The sequence below is a fragment of the Crotalus tigris genome, unplaced genomic scaffold (genome assembly GCF_016545835.1).
Source record: "Crotalus tigris isolate CLP2741 ecotype Arizona unplaced genomic scaffold, ASM1654583v1 scf7180000018163.671504, whole genome shotgun sequence".
Taxonomy (NCBI): Eukaryota; Metazoa; Chordata; class Lepidosauria; order Squamata; family Viperidae; genus Crotalus; species Crotalus tigris.
The window spans coordinates 145,517-161,431 of NW_024096857.1; the positions used below are offsets into that span (position 1 = coordinate 145,517).

At 38.6% G+C, this 15,915-nt stretch overlaps 1 protein-coding gene across 3 annotated transcripts in view; it reads right to left on the minus strand.

Moving 5' to 3' along the window:
* Positions 1-1,819: 1,819 nt before the first annotated feature.
* Positions 1,820-15,915, minus strand: part of NCAPG2 (non-SMC condensin II complex subunit G2) — a 45,687-nt gene continuing 31,591 nt past the window's right edge. The window contains exons 21-29 of one of the 3 annotated variants that reach the window (XM_039348589.1): positions 15,308-15,424; positions 15,078-15,212; positions 12,159-12,258; positions 10,707-10,888; positions 8,916-9,062; positions 6,154-6,257; positions 4,790-4,887; positions 3,245-3,338; positions 1,820-1,957 (exon numbers count right to left, since the gene is read on the minus strand). In XM_039348589.1, coding sequence (XP_039204523.1) covers positions 1,912-1,957; positions 3,245-3,338; positions 4,790-4,887; positions 6,154-6,257; positions 8,916-9,062; positions 10,707-10,888; positions 12,159-12,258; positions 15,078-15,212; positions 15,308-15,424 — 1,023 coding nt within the window. In that variant the 3' untranslated portion in view covers positions 1,820-1,911. Of the gene's footprint in view, positions 1,958-3,244; positions 3,339-4,789; positions 4,888-6,151; positions 6,258-8,915; positions 9,063-10,706; positions 10,889-12,158; positions 12,259-15,068; positions 15,213-15,307; positions 15,425-15,915 lie in introns of those variants that run through there. The other 2 variants (XM_039348588.1, XM_039348590.1) reach the window with 2 other exon arrangements.

The following is a 15,915-nucleotide window of genomic DNA, read 5'->3' on the forward strand; positions in this document are numbered from 1 at the left end:
CCAAACTCTTCAATTATCATTAATAGAAAATCAAAGGATCAAGTTGATAGCTCAAAGGATGGGCACAAAATGATAACTGTGGGAAAAGCTTACTACCATTTCAGATCAGGATTAGATTCTAGAACAATTTATCTTTGTGAGAGCTGTTAAGCCTAGAAGCCTTCCTAAACTAATTTCAAATAAAGCTTACAAAACTTCAATGGAGGGGAGGTGAAGAAAGCGAAGAGCAGGATCATAGCAGAGATTTCAGGTACATAATGGTCCTGGCTCCAGCTGTCAAGATAAATGAGAATATGAATGAAACAGAATTAGTGGGGTTTGCTCTGGTATTTATAAAAAACCGTCTGGATATATGTGTAAGAATAACAACAGAAAGAATAGAGATGGAAGGGACCTTGGAGGTCTTCTAGTCCAACCCCCTGCTCAGGCAGGAAACCCTATACCAATGGTTCTCAACCTGTGGGTCGAGACCCCATTCGGGATCAAACGACCATTTCATCGGGGTCGCCAAACAATGCAGTCCGCCATTTTTCCCCCCTTTCCTTAGCTGTGCTACTCCCTTTTATTCTATTGGCTTTTGAAAGCCAATAGAATAGACTCTCTTGAATAGAGTCTAATTCTATTGGCTTTCAAAAGCCAATAGGAATTGTCCAGGCTGTCTCTGCCCTGCTGAGCCCGCCAAAAGTCCCATTCTGCAAACGGTGCTGCACCAGTTGAGTAGTCCTCGACTTACGACTGGTTGAGTAGTCCTCGACTTATGATCGGTTGGGGGGGGGGTCACGGCATTAAAAAGGTTGAGAACCACTGCCCTATACCATTTCAGACAAATAGCTGTCCAGTCTCTTCTTAAAAACTTCCAGTATTGGATCATTCACAGCTTCTGGAGGCAGGTTGTTTCACTGGTTAATTGTTCTAACTGTGCTTCTTTAAAGAATTGTAGAAAAATCCTATTTTCCCCTTTCCACATAACTTGAAGCACTATTTTGAAAATGAATCCAAAACATTGCATAGCTCCAAAGTTTAATTTATTCATTATTAGTATCAGTTATTGAAATGAAAATGTCTATTACCACTGATCATAACAGCAACCACAATTACTCAATATTTTTTATATACAACCCTTTAGCTAAGCATTAGTAATTGAAAATAGATGCTTTATGAGTTTGTGCTATTCTTCAAAAATAAGATTGAGAAAAGTTCCGACTATTCAAAGCACAGATTTCTTTAAAGCAGGAATGTCCAACCTGTGGGCCACATGCACCTTTGAACAGCTAGTAATGAGGCCCCACAAGATAATAAAGAGTCAAGCATAAGAATCAGGAGCCAGAGTGGTTCAAATGAATGCAGGTTTTTTGCATGCTAGTACCCTCTACAAAAATCTGAACTACTAACATTCAAAGCAAATTAGATAAGAGTTTATGGAAGTCAAGGAGGACTGGACTTAGATCTCCTGTGGGCACGAAAGGACTGGAGACTTATGATACATTTGACCCCTCCCTTGGGCTCAGCCTGGTTATCTCCTACTTAAACTTGTAACATTATTAGGTAATTTTAGCAATATTTATATACATTCACTATATTTTATACTTTATATGTGGGCTAAGACAATTCATTTAATGTGATCCAGGCAACCCAAAAGTTTAGTCATATCTTCTTTAAAATATATGTACAAGGAATAACACAAGCACTTACAATATAAAATACTAGCATTTTTAAAATCTGTGCACCTTTAATAAAATCAATTGTATTGATTAAAAATTTTGAACCACACTGATTTTTTTTAATCTACGACAAAAAATATTTCAAAGAAAAACCAGTCAAAAGAATATTCTTTTTTACTTGAGACAAAAAAACTATACATTATATGGTTCTCTTTGGAAAGTTTTAAATATATCTTCTATCCCATTGTCTTCATAGCATTTTATTCACAATGTCCAAGGCAGCTTCACAGAGCAGTCTGAAAAATAAGAATAGTGAAAAAACTTTATAAGGTATGAATGACAGTAAGTACACTTATTCCTCATTAGCTATAATAACTACTGACACAGAATTATCGCCAAGAAGTAATTACTTTATTGTGCCATTATTAGCAATAAGTATAAGGCTTATATCTCCTGTTCCTAATTATGGATTTCATCCATTTGTAAGAGCAGGTGAAAAAACTATTGTGAAGAGATGGGAGTTGTTGTGTGCATGCCATAAGCAGAAGCTCTGTCCATGAAACCTATTTCACACTGCATCTCCAGATAAATGTCACTGTCTGTATGCAATGATCAACATAAAACAGCCCCTAAATCAGGCATGTCAAACTCGTGTCACATGACATCGCATAATGTATCGTGACTTTTTCCCCCATTGCCGGCAATGGGGTGGGCGCGATTTCAATATAGTGCATCTGGCCTGTGGGCTGGCAGTTTGATAAGCCTGCTCTAAACAGATATTGGTTGACCTTGGTGGATCCAAAGTCGCCAAGGGATTTCAAACTTCTTACAACATTGAAATAATGGCTGAGCTCACAAATGCTAAGCAAGGATTCTTAAAAATATTCCTGATTGGCTCAGTCACTCAGTCAGTTTTAAACTGCAAATCAGTGTGTGAGTTCACGTTTCCAATTAAATCAAAGTGGAAGAACATGGCAGATTAATCTGGTCTTCCCAACTTGTGGAAACAGAACTGCCAGAATTCTCCATCCAACATGGCCATTGCTGAGATTCCTAGGAGTTCACAAATGTAGAAAAAGCTCAGATGTGGGACAGCTAGCTTGTTATTTGTATTAACAAGTCATTGACTGTACTGAGCTACCACGCTGAACTGGGTTTTAACATAATGAAAAGAAAACATTTCTTTTTTCTTCTCTAATGCAGCAAAAGGAGGTGAATTTTTTTCCATGAACAGAAACATAGTTTATTAAAAGGAATTATATGCTTCACATGCATTTAATCATATATACTGCTCAGTTTCTAGATGAAAACTCAGTATCAGTCTGCCAATTTAGAATCAGCAAATGAATTTTAAAAAAAAATTATTTTTTTTAAATTTTTTTTAAAAATTCATCCCTTATTTTTCAAATAAGATAAGTGAATTCAAAAAATACGGTTGTTGTTATTGCACATAAAACCAATGATACTAAGCTATGAACACTACTGCCTCATTTTAACAGTACAGAAACCATGCATTATCCCCAACCCAGTACAAATAAGTATATAAAATAGAGCATTAAAGAAACATAATCCCTTGAAATTACCTTTCCGTGCCTTCTTTGGTCATTTCGCTGTGCATCATTATTTTTTTCTGAAGAATAGCTGCAATGGCATTCATATAGGAAGGTTTTTGTTTACCTGTGAAAAATGCATGATGATGTTGAAGATTTTTGAGTCTTATTGGAAAAGAAAAATATGTTTGTTCTCTATTGCAGATTAAAAATTCAAGATTTCTCTTCTTCTCAAATAGCAATATGTTCTAAATCTATTACTGGTAGTCTTCAACTTACAACAGGTTGCAACCAATCTGCTTTATGCCCATTTGCAGCAACCCACAGTTATGTGACTGAAATTTATATTTTTACTGGAAACCAGCATTAATTTAGATTTTTACCCCGTCTTTTTTACTTCACAGTATAATTAACCAAGACAGCAAACATACATAATACTTCTTCTTCCTCTTATTACTTTAAGTTTCCAGCAAAAATCGCCCCATAATGAACAATGAGTTCACTTTACAACCACCATGCTCAATGACTGCTGCATGTGCATGGTCATATGATGACCCATTTTACAACCATCAGAACTTAAAACTGAAATTGCATTTTCAATTACAGTAATAAATCGAGGATTATCTATATGTGTTTCAGAAGAGTGAAGGTTCATTTCATTGTCTATCAATGCTTATACAAATATTTTGTATACTTTTCTTAAAGACTATGTGCCTAATCTTTCTGCAGCATGTCCCAGTCCACTTAGGTGTTCATTTTGCCAAATAATTTGGAATATGTAGCAAATCTCGTTATTTCACCCAAAGGGATATCATTTAAAATGAATGCTACCGATCCTATTCAGAGCCTAGTGCAGTGGTGGTGAACCTGTGGCACGCGTGCCAGAGTTGGCACTCAAAACCCTCTCTGTGGGCACACGTGCCACTACTGTCAGCAGCTTGCGCAGGTCCATTAGGCCGCCACTGCCACCCGGAGCAGCAGCACCACCCAGCACAAAGGAAGTGAAGTGGCCAGCTAGCAAGCTTGAGTAGAGGTGATAGAGCACGCCCACGCCCAGCAAACCAAAGGCCACCCTGAGAAGGGAAAGCCAGATCCCCATTAGCGCCATGGCCCCCCAGTCCCAGCTAGGATTGTGTGCCTCCCCCCATCTATACTGGGCCTCCTACCCACCGCCCCACCTGCCAGAGACCCCCCTGAATCTCTCCCGACCCTGCCCGGCCCCTACAGGCATCCCCCCATGCCCACCCCAGCACGCCCATCCAGTCTGCCGTGACAACCGCAGCCATGCCTACCCAGTGAGCCATGCCCCTATGCCCCCCCTGAGGGCACCACAATGCTGATGCGGCCCTGGCACTTTGCGATAAATAAGTGGGTTTTGGGTTGTGGTTTGGGCACTTAGTCTGTAAAAGGTTTGCCATCACTGGCCTAGTGAAATTTCATGGTTCTCCCTGAAGTGAAGCAAGAAGAAATCACTTCCGAATTCCTTCACCCTGAACCACCAAAAATACTTTAGAAATCTAGAAACTGGAATTAAGTTCATACAACTTCACTGGATTACAGAGATGGGCTATTACTCACCTTTAATTAAAGCAACAATATACACACTAGTGGTAAGGCTAATAATTCCTTCAGATTCTTCAGACTCAATGTATTCCAATAATTCATTTAGGAAAGACCTGAATAAAATATGCATGAAATATACAGAAACATGAACCATACAGAAAATAAAGACAAAAAGATTAACTGTCAAAATATGAATTCAGGACCTTGCAGAATTTTTAGATTTTAGAACCTTTTATGAAGTCTTCATAAGACTGTTAAAGACTTTAGACATTTACTTCTATTATTATTATTATTTGCTCTCCTATTACTGCATTCAGCAACCTTCTGAAGCACAGTTCTTCCTCAAAAGACATTGCTTCCACCTTTAGCCTACAAGCCATAATATTTTCCTTTTTATGATCTCTACTGCTTCTTCTTCTTCTAAAATATATGAAAGAGGGGATGGGACAAAATAGAAGGCATTTTATTTCTAGAATTTAATTTCTGCTTTTGAAAAATATGGGGTTCTGGAATTGAGAATCACAAAATGAGCATGTCTCCAAAGACTAAAGGCTATATTCAGATGGAGGGAATAGCATTCCAGGTTTATTAACTGCACTGATGCTTTAGAAGCATCAAAAGTAAGTTTACAACATCCTTTCAATTAAAAAAAACTATATTAGAGAGAAAAAGAAAAAGTGAGGGAGCAAGAGAGAGAGAAATGACAGACACTCGCTGTTGTACTTAAACTGCCCTACCCAGAGTGCTCAGCTTTGAAGCATGACCTAATTGGCTGGAATAGTATCACAGATAATCTAAAAACTTGATAATGTTATCAACAGCTTATATTCCAGAGTATAGCAAATGGAGGTCTTTGTACAACTATAGAATCAATTATCCTGAAACATTGCTCTGTATTATTTCAAGGGTCCCTTTGCTTCCAATTTTCATGTTCAATGTAATAAAAAATGCTTGAATGTTTAAAATCTCTTGTTTTAGTAGCTAATGAATCTTTAATATAAACTACTACCAACACTACTAAATTGCAGCTCTTATTTTAAGAAAGGGCTACCTGCAAGTAGACTGCAATTATGAGATTCCAGAAGTATCTGTAGAATATATTCAATAGTTCAAAAAATAAAAATCCAACTCAAAACCGAGAACTGCATACAAGTTGGTCAATAGCACACCCACTGAGTATTAACTGCTCTAATTTTTCCTTTGCTTTGTCAAATCTTTTTTTCCTAATGCTAGAATTGAGTAATCACCCAAGAAGGTAGCACAAGAGGTCATCAACAGGGTATCAGATGAAGAAGACAAAATCTGTCCTTAGGACAGAAACAATACTGTGGGAAAACAGACAAATTGGATTAAGCATCCCCACCTAAAAGAGAGCTTACCTAACCACATTTGCTGATTTATTCATAACCGCCATTAAAACGCTGGAAAGTGGTGGGAGATCCAAGAATGTCTTAGGTGTTATTAGCTGTTCTGTATTTGATATCTAGAACAAAAGAAATATGAAAAAGTGCTTTTAGCAAATGAGAAATCAATAAATAGGAGAAGAACAATTGGCACTTGATATTACTTTCCTCAGTCTTTTATGGCTATTGAAATAGCTAAGATCTTGAAAGAGGAGGAGGAGGAGGAAGACAGGCAAATAACCACATTGGCCAGGGGTAGGCAACCTTGGCTCTTTTATGATTCGTGGACTTCAACTCCCAGAATTCCTGAGCCAACCATGCTGAGGGGAAAGGGAGAGGTTTCTAAGCTGAGCCATGCTGGCTCAGGAATTCTGGGAGTTGAAGTCCACCAGTCATAAAAGAGCCAAGGTTGCCTACGCCTGCCATAGGCAAAGAAATAACAGCAACAAAACAGCAGTTGTGCTTTCTGGAAGGCACATAACATCACCCCCATTTAAAGGCTAAAAGCTTGACTGACAGCTCAGAACCTGTTGTCCTGAGATTTTGGGGGAGTGGGGGGGGAGGCTTAGAGCCAGTCATTTTCTGCTCAGCCCCTTCATACCATCAGAAGCATTCTCAAAATATTCACTGAAGATTTATTTTCACAGCAGATGTACATTCAATAACAAGGACTATCTAAGAATTTGAGAGCCCTTATTTCTACAGGTGTAGAAAGAGATATGAAGGCAGATGGTGTTTTAGAAAAGTGTTTCAAAACTGCACTCCCTTTGCAAATGCAGCATTAGCTGGAGCAGATAACCAACTTACAACACATGTGTCACGGATGGAGCACTAGGCCATTTTTGGTGGCACACCAGGCCTCCAAACTGTCAGAAAGGCATGCTAAAAAGCCCTGCACAGCCTCCGAGGCATCCCAAAATCGCACAAGCATTCTCACACAATTTTCTGAGGCCTGAGAGAGCAGGACCTTTGTATGCAACTTCCCAAGGATTAAGAGACCTCCAGACTCTCTAGAAGCCACATGAGAGGACCACAATCTCACACAGCCTCTAAGTGATTCCCCAACCTTCCTGCTTCCGGGAACTGGTTTCAGAAGAAAAATTGTCTTCCACAGACCAGGAAGGGACGATTTCGCACACAACCTAAATCCTACATAGGCCCAGATGAAGCTTCGCTCACTTGCCCACTGCTTGCGCGGCCTGTTCCCTAACTAGCCATGGGTCAATACCAGTTAGGGACTTCTGCTCCAAGGCATCTGAAAATCGCACGAGCATTCTGACATGATTTTCTGAGGCTCCAGAAGCCCCCTATAGTGTAGGTTTTGGAGGGTTGAAAGAGGAGAGGGTGGGAGAGGAGAATCTAGGGCAGAGGACTCAATCTTTTGGGCACCAGGGACCAGTTCCATGAAGAGAGGTTTTTCCACGGACCAGAGGGGGTGTGGTTTTGTGTGCTGCCTGCATCTCAGTTACAGCTTTGCTTGTTTGTGCAGCCTCGTTGCTGGCATGCCGCGGCCCAGTACTGGTCCGTGGACCGGGGGGGGGGTAGAGATCCCTGGTCTAGGGGATGAGAGTCCAGATAGGAAGTCAAGAGGCCTTTTTTGTCCAGGGGGTGTGTGAAATGTCGGTAGAGTCAGCATAGGCCTTTTCTGAATTTTTAACATGACAAATCCAAAAGGTATACCAGCATTGAGCTAAAGAGACAAGGTGGAAATGCTTTCTATTTCCAGCCACTTATGGACATTCTCTCCTTAGATATTCCATGCTGGAAAGATCCTGAAAGATCTTTGACATTGCCTGCTATTTTGTGTGAGTGAGGAATACTATTTCTCACCATAATGATTTTAAGATGTGTGGACTTCAACTTCCAGAATTCTCCAGCCACCATAACAAGTGAGTTGTTGCTTGTCTGGATATCATATCCAGTCAGATAATATAATTAAATTCTTGCTAAATTCACACATTATAGTAAGCCATAATACGTACCTTATAAACCCCTATGTGTGGATTCATATGAAAGGTTAAGAGCCAAAGTACAGTGGTACCTCAGAACTTATCATTAATTGGTTCCGGGAAGCCCGACGAGTACCAAACAAAACATGAACCTTGGTTTTGACCAGGAAGGACTTTGTGTCTTTACCTTTTCCTATGTCAGTGACCTTCCCAGCATGATGGACTTTTTGTCCGTCGTCTGCAGCCATTCTCCACTTCCTTTTGCAGTGACCTTCCAGACATGGCCAACTTCCTGTCCTTTCTCCGTGGCCATCCCCCTCTTCCTATCGCACTGTGTTGAGTACCAAGCAAATGACGGGTAGGAGAACAACATTTTCGCGTCAAAATGCACTGAATGCCAAATTTGACAAGTTATGAAGTAGCTGAATACTAAGGTACCACTGTACGTTATAGCACAATATGCAAATTATGTCACTGTGATGCTGTCTTTCCCTGGTTACTTTTAATTATGGCTCAAAGATGGCACATGACATATTTGTACTGGTGAACCTCAAGAGGTCTGATCTCTATCACATCTGATAGATCCTTGAATATTTGCTTAGATCAATGTTTCTCACTGCAAGCCTGAAATTATGTGGATATCAATTCCTGGAATTCTTCAGCCAGCATTCTGAGAGCTGAAGTCCATTACATCTTCCAGCTACAAAGGTCAAGAAACTCAAGAAATGGCTTAAAACCATTCTTATATGCACAGCATATCTGCCATAACAGTAAAGCGAAACATATTACCTTTTTTTTCAAGTTGCAGTTTATCTCAACCACTACTGCGGCCAAAAGAGAAGAAAAAACTCCTTGATAAACCATTGGAAAAATCAACATACAGGACTGGGCTACGTGTACAAATTCTCCAAGAGGCCCTTGAGCAGAATGAATTAACTAGGGAAAAAACAACAACCAAAAATCAGCTTTATAGCCAACAAGCCTACACAAATACCTACAATATATGTATTTTAAAGAAGCTGAGACAAAAATGCATAACTACACAAATTAAAGCATACGAAGCTTCCAGAAAAACGTTTAGTTTAAAAGCTGCACTCTTTTCAGATTCTTTCAGCATTAAAGAACACTAAAATACTTCTATTTTCTGAAGGGACTGGAATTTCGATATATGCCGTGACAGTTGTAAGTCAAGACATCCACATGACTGTACTCAATTTTATTACTGTCTTAATGGTGATCATAAGTCCACATCTATTCTCCCAAATAGGCTATTTTCCTGGAAATTGGCAAAACCCTGCAAATCACAATAACATGACTGCAGAATACTGCAATCAATTGTAAATATGAGCGGGTTGCCAAGTGCCTGAAATGCAATTGTGTAATTGCTGAAGTGGGCTAGGGAGAGTGCAATATTTAAGATGGCTGGAGATGTTTTATGGGTCATAAAGCACTCTTTCCAAGACCGTTATAACTCTGTACAGCCGATAAACAATTGGTCATTAATTGAGGACTATCTGTATCTTCTTTCTCTTATGTCACTACAGCACAAACTTCAGAAGAAACAACCAAACATTCCAATTCTCCCAGGGCTATTTAAAGGAGGCTGAAATCAATATCAGAGTCCAGGGGCAATCATTTTATAGAATTATTTTCCAATATAAAGAGGTATTAAAAGGCTCAAGAAGAAACAGTCATGAATCTTTATAATCTGAAACAAAACAAAACCCCTGAGGCTGAGAAAAAAACTTGATAGCCTTACAATGAATTGGAAATATGAAAGACAGCTAACAGAAACAATAAAAGATGACACATTTTAGATAAAATAATACAAAGTCTAGTTTTTAAGCTGGTCCACCTTTAATTAATATTGACCCAGAAGGCAAGTTCTTGAAAACAAACTAAGAAACAATGTAGCATAACATCTAATAAAGCAATTGCAAGTTCTATTAGGGCATCTTGTGCTGTGCTGTCCCTTTAGGAAGCAATAATTTTATTTTTCTAACCAATATTACCATCTATCTATGAAAAGTTATCCTATCATCTCTGAAACTTAAAGGGTTTTGGTTTTTTTTTGCATTTACATTCCTGCTTTGCCTATTACTGGCCTTTTTACAAAGTGATTTTCAAAGAAAAAAATAAAAAATAAAGAAAGGATAAGTGTATCTCAGAAATGTGGGACTGAATAAAGATCGTCATGTGGAGTTGTCAAAGCTCCCACTTAAAACAACACTACCAAGTTCTGAGCTATTTTTAGTTCTGTCACAAAATGTCACCCAATTGTCAACTTTTTCATTAGAAAACTGAACACCTTTGCTAATATGAGTTAGTTAGAAAGTAATTGCATCTTGATATTTTAAAAGGAAGAGGAAGTTTGAAATATAGTGGAAATATTCAAAGCACAACTTAAAAGTCTGGAACTATGCTGGAGGATCATTTCTCCCAATTATGGCTGCAGAATTCTTTCTTTTATAAACAAGGACCAAAACTGGATGATTACTAAAACTAAGCACAATAGCTGAAATGAAAAAATTCAAACTGGGGGGGGGGGGAATCATGGCCAGATTTAAATGCAACTGCTACCTGAATCCCTTCTTCTTTTTGTCTTCTGAGCCTAAGTGCCATAGATTCTAGAATTTCCTGGAACATTTTCTGAACATTATTTAGAAGTTCTGTTACGCAATCGGTGTTGTCACAGGCTAAGGAAGCTTCAACAATCTCTCTCAGGATAGAAAATAACATTGGAATGAAAACAGAGCCTTTTCCTAACAAAACAAAACAAAACAGTGTGATGCTGCAGCAAAAACAATATGCAAAGGCTGTATCTTCAAAAGTGTAGCATCTGGATTAAAAAAGAACATTGAATCTGCCTATTCAACACTGATCAAATTGCTCCTTCCATTTATCTCTGTAAACCCTATTTTTACTTATTTATTTTATTTATTAAATTTGTTTTTGGAAAAACTTGGATACACTGGAGGGATGTCTGGGAGAGGAAACAAGATGAGTGGCCAGGAAGAAAAACATTATGAGGAATAGTTGGACATATGGAGCAGGTTTAGTTTGAAGATTGTGAGGAGGCATCATAGCTTTTCTTCAGGTGCCACAGAACTGTTCAGAACGGAAGAAGAAACAATGGGTTAAAATTACAAGGAAATAAGTTTTGCCTGGGTGTCAGGAAATAATTCCCATGAGCTGCTCAAAAGTGGAGTAGCTTGCCTTAGGGAAGCAGTAACTTCCCCTCTGCTGGATGTGTTAAAATATTGACACTTGTCATGGATGCCACAGTAGTGAATGCCTGGCGATTGTGAGGAGTTCACTAAATGTTTTCCAAAGATCCTTCCAACCCTTACATTCTATGAAAAAAATAAGATGTGTAGAAGATAGTAAACATAGTTATTCCATTCCAAATATATTGTTCAGTCTTCCCCAATATGGCCACTTTTCAGCTGTTTTCAACTCCCAGAATTCTCAGCAACAGCATCTTGACTGTTTCAAATTCTGAAATTGAAGCTCATATACTGTACCTCGAGGGTCCACTAGGGGGAGGGCAATAAACTTATTAATTCCTGGAAGTTGTTAAATTTGTACTGTTTCAATAAAAAGACAGTTAAAAGTATACTCCTTATAAACTGACGGATAGAATCCCGAATCTCTTAAGAAAACCGCAACACTTCAGTTACATTTCATCACATTCTTTTGCATACATATCATATGCTGTATGCCATATGTTTGACTTATTTAATAAGCTTGCCTTTTAGTGGTCCAAATATTGTCTTGAAAATGAAGTATTCAGAAAAACACATGGGAAAGCACACCAGCAGTGTGCAGTAAAGGCTGATATATCTATACCATAGGACATAGTTTTGAGAATTCTGTTATCTGTTACTATATTTATATATTGTAATGTCTGTCATTGATCTTATACCATTCCTAACGATTTTAGGGTAGGACAAGATCTGTTAGATAGTACAAATTTCATACAATCGAATAGAGAAGAAAAAAATGCAATATATATATATAAAAAAATCATACCTCTGCATATGAGCCTAGATGCCAAGTTCATAAGACTAGCTTGAAATTTAAAATCACCAAGTCCAACAGCAATAAGATCTTTGCACACCGCTAGGTACGTCTTCACACAAAAAACAAAAAACAGATATGATTTACATTTATAAACCAAAAAAAAAAAAACTTACTACTTTTTGTATACTCCTAAAATGGAACAGCTAAGATTAGGTCATTTTTCAGATGATTTATTAAGAAACAAAAGTTACTAGTTCTCAATAAAGTAGAAAATACTAAAAGTAGTTTGAATGCTTTCATCCAATTTATTTTTAGAATTCCCCGAGTTTCTTAATGTCATACCAGCCCTGGCGAAGGAAAAACAGTATGAATTTTGCAGAGGAAAAAATTTAGTGCGGGTTTTTTGGTATGTCTGTAAGTGTATGGATGAAGGTGACCATATAGATATTGCTTAAGTGGGTTTTCAAGTACTTCTTATAAAGTTTCTCATCAAAAGCTTTTGGGCTAACCTAGAGACCATGGGATAGGAGGATCTCTCATTTTATGGATTGCTACCTGGTTAAAATGCAAAAAACAAAGAATAGGAACAAAATAGGAATTTTTCTCAGTGAAGGTAAATAAGGATCTGAGAGAAAAAATTCTTAACTTGATTCTAAACAGTCCTAAAAGATCTTGATTTTTAAGTTCAAGAACACTGCAACTCCATCATAGCCTGCAAATGACACCACACTATTCGAAGTGGTGAAAAACAAAAAGGAGTCAGAAAACCTCCATAAGATTCTCTTTTAAATGGATGAAGAGTCAACCAAGCGGCAAATACGGTTCAATTGAATTAAACATAAAAATATGTACATGGGAGAAAAGACTCTAATTACCCATTTATACAAATGGGGTCTGAACAATCATAGTGAAGATGTCAACTGAGTACAGAAACAGTTCTCGAGTTACAAGCATAATGGAGTATGCCCATTAGTCAAAAGTCAATATGGTGGTAAAATGGGTCAATCGCATGACTGAACCTATATTATGACGTCTTTTTGCAGCAGTCATTAGATGAATGCGACGGTTGTAAAAGTGAACTTTGTGGTCGTTGAGCAAACGAGGTGGCGCAGCAGTTAGAGTGCAGTACTGCAGGCCGCTTTAGCTGACTGTGTTCAACAGGTCAGCGGTTCAAATCTCACCGGCTCAAGGTTGACTCAGCCTTCCATCCTTCCGAAGTAGGTAAAATGAGGACCCAGATTGTTGGGGGCAATGTAAATATATATATACATTGCTTACTGGTGTACACCGCTTAGAGAGTGCTTGCACTTAAAGCGGTATATAAGTCTCATAAAATAAATAAATAAATGCTACCATTGTTAAACCAGTGGTTCACTGTAGGTGCGGTTTCATCAAAAACTGGAAGTAACAGCCATAAAATGCAGTCACATGACTGTGGGACACGGCGTTCATATTGATGAGTGCCCAAAGTGCAGTCATGTGACCATGCCCCCCCCAACTATTGAAATTTCAGATGTGGGTTGAACATCGACTTTTTTGGCCCTGTAGTAACTTTGACTAGTTGCTAAATGACTGGTTGTTAAGCGGAGGACTATCTGTATAGGAGTTGTGAAAAAAGCAAATGCCAGGAAATCTGAAGGGACTGAAAATAAATACATCAACAATGTAATTTCTTTATACAAATTTTGTGGTACATCAATCCCGAGAGCAATGTGAAGAGTTCTAGTTGTCGTGTTTGAGAAAAGGATTTAAAAGAGCTGGAATGTCAAGCCAGAGCAACCAAAACGATCTATACAAAGAAAGAACGAAAGCTTAGAAATCATTAGTTTGAAAAAAAGCAAACCGGGAGGGAACATTATCAAGGTATCTAAAATCAATCCTGACAAATGATTTTGTAAGCTGCAGGAGGTTTGAAACCAGCTGTCCACAGGCATGCATCTCATGTGGCCACATACAGAGAACACAATGTTATCACATTCAATATATGTGCCAGTCACAATTGTCCTGCCTGATTGATTTCGCATGATTGTTAAAGAATGAAATGAAAGGAGGGAGAAGTGAACAGGGTTGAATTCCTGGAAGAAATCTGTAATATAAATATAATGAATAAAATAAAACACTGTTTCTGATCTAAATTCTAGGTTGCCTCTAAACTGGGAAAACAAACTATGTTTCGGGTAATTCTAAACTCAATGCAGTTTATGATGAGGGTGATGTCTAAACTGAGTCAGATAGATTACTCACCAACAAGTTCATGCCTTGGGTTACTTATAAAGTAATAAAGGCAGGATGAAAATTTAATAAATAATATATCACCATATATAACAGACATGTCAAACACAAGTCCTGGGGGCCGGATGCGGCCCGCAAAGTGGTTTCATGTGGCCCGCGAAGCCATCCTGGAAACAGTGAGGAAACGGCCCCTGCTGCCTTGGCCCTGGCTGGCCGGGAGCCAATGTACAATTTTGTGGTAGCCATCTATGCTGAAACACATTCAGTCTTAGCTCCACAAGGCCATCTGGAAACAGTGAGGAACTAGAGCCTGCCGCATCGGCCCTGCCCCCTGGGTCATGCTGGGGAAGTGTCACCCTTTGTGAGGAATGAAGAAATGGACGATGCCTTGGCGCTTGCCCCGGTCCCACCCCCTTCTGCCAGAGACCTTCAGATCTGTCCCACTCCTGCCCAGGCCCCCACAGGCACCCTTGATGCAAACGATGTAGAGCTGGCCACGCCCACCCAGTAGGCCACACACACTCCATCCACGCCCACCCAGTAGGCCACACACACCCTGGCCACACCCACCCGGCCCTCCGAGGGCAACCACAATGCTGATGCGGCCTTCAATGAAATTGAGTTTGACACCCCTGATATATAAGGAGCATGCTAAACAGGGAACGAATACACACACAAACAGAATACCTGAATCACCATTTGACAAATTTCACTGGATGGCTTCAAATAACCCTCTTCTTCCTCTAACAAAAAATGAGGCAGAATGCTGTTTTCTATCCAGGCCCCCGTTCTCTCCAAAGCTGACAGATAATCCTGTTCTTCAGAGACAAACTGTTAAAAGAAAGAAACATATCCAGCTATAATGGAATTACAGGATTCAAGATTCATTCTACTCAAATGGAAAGCAGGTTTTTGACTTACAATACCTTATGTAAAAGATGTATATTTAATCTGCAGTAGAGGCTGAAGGCTCTCACTGCTGCTGCTTCATAGAAGCCATAATATGCCGGGCTACACCCTTGAATATAAGTATCTAGGGCATCCTGCAAAGAAGAAATATTAATGTTTAATATTAAATTAATTTATATGTAGTTAAATAGTTAAACTCATTTTTTTTTTAAAAATCACACAATAGATATGTGGTTTGAAATATTGGTATCCTTCCTGTTTCGTTCAAATTTGTAAATGTTTCATTTAATTCAAAATGTTTTATATTGTCTTTTGAAACAGAAATATCCAATATTTCAATTCTGAAAAGTATATAGGGATGGGAGTTGATTTTAATTTTTGATTTTGTGCCCACAGTAAAAACAGTAAACAGTAAAAAATGACAATAAAGGTTATCTAACTATCTATTTTGATTTTAACTGCAGCAACCTCAGTATTATGCTTTATATTCTCTAGTTTCCAAATTGCAGTAGAGCTTGACTGTTTTTATAAGCAGCAGGGTGGCTGCACATTTAAATAAACTGGGCATTAGCTGCACAGACTATTTTCTTCCAACAAATGATTTTGTAGGACGTAGCCAGTTCAG